General features: G+C 32.7%; 1 protein-coding gene across 6 annotated transcripts; it reads right to left on the bottom strand.

Moving 5' to 3' along the window:
• Positions 1–727: 727 nt before the first annotated feature.
• LOC136224589 (uncharacterized) lies at positions 728–3,402 on the bottom strand. 6 transcript variants are annotated; one of them, XR_010686499.1, is made up of 5 exons: positions 3,220–3,402; positions 2,923–3,004; positions 2,644–2,712; positions 2,066–2,147; positions 1,343–1,852 (listed from the first exon to the last, which is right to left on the bottom strand). XR_010686499.1 is itself a non-coding variant. In XM_066012958.1 (4 exons), the coding sequence occupies exons 1-4, from the start codon at positions 3,333–3,335 to the stop codon at positions 1,811–1,813; spliced, it is 309 nt and encodes a 102-aa protein (XP_065869030.1). In that variant the 5' UTR covers positions 3,336–3,402; the 3' UTR covers positions 1,343–1,810. The 6 variants fall into 6 exon arrangements, 1 of the variants encoding a protein (XP_065869030.1); XR_010686500.1 differs by lacking the exon at positions 2,066–2,147 and adding an exon at positions 728–947 and having other exon boundaries at positions 1,680–1,852; positions 2,923–3,402; XR_010686501.1 differs by lacking the exon at positions 2,066–2,147 and adding an exon at positions 728–909 and having other exon boundaries at positions 1,680–1,852; positions 2,923–3,402.
• Between the last annotated feature and the right edge of the window lie 413 nt (positions 3,403–3,815).

The raw sequence follows: 3,815 nt of genomic DNA, 5'->3' as shown, positions 1-3,815 counted from the left end.
TGATCCGAAGCTGACCCGAAACAGAACAAAATCATCTTCCTTTTATACGTTTTGGTTACTTCAAATCCAAAACAACTAAAACATTTAAAAGAAAACCCAAATCCCATCTAATAAATCCCTCCATTATAAGTGAGTGCAAAAATATTTTTAAGGGGTTAATACACATATTTGCCTCTGTATTTGTCCGTTTTAGCACATATGCCCCTATATCAAATAAACACACAAATATATCCTTATATTTTTCAAATAACACCAAAATTGCCCTAATCTAACAGACTGTTGATATGGCAGTAACGGTGTAACACATCAGCGTCCACATCACCTGCCACGTCAACTAAAAAACATCACATTGGATTTTTAACGACAAAAATTTTTGTGGCAAAAACGTTTTCGCGACAAATGTTTACGCGACGAAACTTTACCCATCAATCACTCTAAATATGTTGCCAAATGAGAGAATACCTACCAATTAACGACGAAATTCGTCCTCTATGATAATTCAAAATTTGCCGCTTTAGTTGTAGGGACGATTTTAAGTGCCCCTATTAGTAATTTATTTATTTTTATATTATATTTTATAGATAACTTTTATACCTAATAATAATAATTGGTCAATTACTTAAATTTAAATCAACAAAACTTTCGAATCATTTGAAAAAAAGAGAATATAATATCAAAATTTTCAAATTTTGATAAATTTCTAAATTTAATAAATTTTATAAATGGATCGAAAAGAATATATAAGTGTTATTTCTAAAATTACAAAAGTGATAAAATTGATTCCTAAGTATACATTTGTCTCCATTTGACAACTAACCAATATACATCTTGTCATGCATTATTTGGAATCTACAATTTCTCTAATTAGAGCTTCACTAGTGATCCTCTAATCCTTTTGAATGACTGATCCTGATAGTGTTATACGTAACCACATTAGACTCCGAAATCTATAGCAAAGAAGGGATAACATATTAGGATGCATAATCATACAAGAATTAAAAACTTTTAATAGTCATCATGACCAAAAAAAATGGATTCAATGGTGCAAATAAAAGTCCTTGATTCATATCAACAACATATATATTCGATAATGCTACAAAGAAGTTGTATGCTGAAGCAAAGAGCCACAAACCATCTGGCTTATCCAAACATAACTTTTTCTCAAGAATAAAACTATGTTGACAAGGAAAACCAATAAATAGGAGCAAGGGCAAGCTTAATTACAGAAAAAAAGTAGCACAACGGTTGATGAATGAAGATGCAACAAATTCTCCAAGGTAAAGTCAAGAACAAAGATAACAGCTGCTCAAAATAACATACTGTTCCTAATCAGACAATGGCATTGAACTTTCAAGGATTTTTCTTCATTCACAAACTCCAAAGAGCATAGGGATATAAATAGATGTATATCCAGTATTTTGGCGAAAATTAAACAATATAGTTGTGCTACTTTTAGAACCTCTCACAGCTTCTATTTGAGTGCTGGAGAATTTTTCACAAAACATGTCTAAGCAGTCAACATGATAACAAACAATTGGGATTAATCTAAAAAACACCACTTGCAATCCTAAAAAACCGATTTCCTGACTTTAGATTTCCGCATGCAAAGTTCAACACGCAAATTAAGCATTAAATAGAATATCAAAAACATTGGTTGGGCTTTCAAATTCTTGAAACACCTTTCTGTTATCTTCAACATAGGACCTCAAAAGATAACGAGAGTACTTTCTCTTATCTTCATTAGAAGCCGATGAATTGATCATGTCTTGACCAACAGCAGCTCGATAAGATGGATCAGGACATCTCAGCATCAAACATCTAGGGCCATCATTAATGGCCGTAGTGATATAACCTAGATTCAAAAAAAAAATGAGAAAAGTTTAATAAAGATCATGACAGACAGGTGCAGAAGATGATAAAAGGATCCAACATATGAATATCCAGTATTTTGGCAAAAATTAAATAAGCATATGAATTAAGCTTTTATCAGCATATGAACAGAAATTGAGAATTAACCATAAGCACCCAAACCTAAATAAGCATATGAAAAGAAATTGTGCCTTGCCTTGCCTTCAAAGAACAACAAAAAATCAACATCAATTAAGCTTTTATCAGCATATGAATTAAGCTTGTAATCCATTTCGCCACTGTATACAGTTAATTGAATACCAGCAATTAGCCAAGGCAGTAATCCATCTCTAAGCCCTGACAGACTAAATCACCAGGATCACAATCTACAAGCTATATAGCTGAATTAAATGGCGAATATCAATGATGCATCCATCCAAAAGAAATGGAAGTAATGAGTAAGCAGTAATCATCAGAGATCAACTTCACAATGGTTTTGAGAAAAACAGAAAGTTGCACTCTGCCCCTAAAAGGTTAAAGAGTGAAATAATAACCAAATAAGAAGCAAGGATTTTTAAAAATTAGAATGCAAGTAGATCACATCAAGAACATTATTCTAATTATTTGTATAGATTTTTAAAAATGCAATTAGAATGCAAATAAGGACCAATCAAGATGCGAGCAGCCAGGTATCCAATGATAGGGCTGTCTAGAATTGCAGATTAAAGAAAACGGTTGAAGAAGACGAAGAAGAACTACGGAAGGAAGAGATAAGTGTATGTATACAGCAAATACCTCACCACTGGCAGAAACCAGTCGGATTTCAGAGTTCGGGCAATCTCCAAAATTCAAGGTGATTTGCATCTGGTTAAAAAAAAAAGAGTTTTATGTTGTTTAAGATTTCAATTCCATTCCAATCGGTCAACCAAACCCTATACCCAACAAAATAGAAACTCAAAATCACCAATAAAATCCCCAAAACGCAATAAAACGAAAAACCCAAATACAAAAACAGATCGAGAAAAACAAATAAATAAGTCTTTCAGAGCCTTTATAATGAATACGAAATCTTACTGGTGAGACGATGACGAGGGTTTTGAAGAGCCTCAACCAAGAAGGATCAACCATTTCCCAGCCGCCTCCATTCTTCTCTCGCCTGCGTTTTTTCACATTCCAAACATAAATGAGTTAAATCTTAACACCATTGTTAAGAATTAAACTTTCAATAAATAAGAACCAAAACCAATCTTTCATCACGCCACCGGCCCATAATCATAAACTAGAATCCCATTAAAATGAAAAATTGTCAAAACTGAGTTCAGCTAAGTTAAATCAAAAACCAAAAAACATAAATTGGAGCGGCTGATCAACTTGGGAGAAATCAGAAGAGCAGTGAGAGAGAAGGCGAAGAGGAGCAACGAAAGCAGTCTCCGTGAGTGAGAAAGAGAATCGGAGAAGAAGAATAGGGAGACTGCGATTTCTTTCATTAGGTTTGGAATTGGGGGCAGCGTGAAATGGAGGTGAGTTAGGGCTGCATATGTTTATGGTGAGGTGGAAAATATGGTGGAGATCACGTGGAGGCTGGGTTGTTACACCGTTAGTACATATCAGCAGTCTGTTAGATTAGGACATTTTTGGTGTTATTTAAAAAATATAAGGATATATTTATGTGTTTATTTGATGTAGAGATATATATGCTAAAACGGACAAATACAAGAGAAAATATGTGTATTAACCCTATTTTTAAATATATATATTTAAAAACTCAACATAAAACGTTTTTTTTTTTGTAGTTCTTTTGAAAAACTAAAACATTTTTTTTCCAATTAATTGTGTTTCTTCCTTTTAAATAGTATGTATCTTTTGGATAAATAAGGTTACTAATTCCTCTACATGTTTTGGTTTTATAATTTTAATGACATGTGTTAGACACATACTAAGACTAATATTTTCACATATTTATATGT

Source organism: Euphorbia lathyris, chromosome 3, assembly GCF_963576675.1.
Source record: "Euphorbia lathyris chromosome 3, ddEupLath1.1, whole genome shotgun sequence".
Classification (NCBI taxonomy): Eukaryota; Viridiplantae; Streptophyta; class Magnoliopsida; order Malpighiales; family Euphorbiaceae; genus Euphorbia; species Euphorbia lathyris.
Note: the sequence above shows the minus strand (reverse complement) of the source record. Positions and strands in the feature narration are given on the sequence as shown.

Coding starts and splice junctions, on each gene's coding strand:
- LOC136224589 (XM_066012958.1), bottom strand. CDS start 3,335: ATGAAAGAAATCGCAGTCTCCCTATTCTTCTTCTCCGATTCTCTTTCT. Junction 3,005..3,219: donor GCTCTTCTGATTTCTCCCAA/GTTGATCAGCCG, acceptor GAAAAAACGCAG/GCGAGAGAAGAATGGAGGCG. Junction 2,713..2,922: donor CCCTCGTCATCGTCTCACCA/GTAAGATTTCGT, acceptor TTTTTTAACCAG/ATGCAAATCACCTTGAATTT.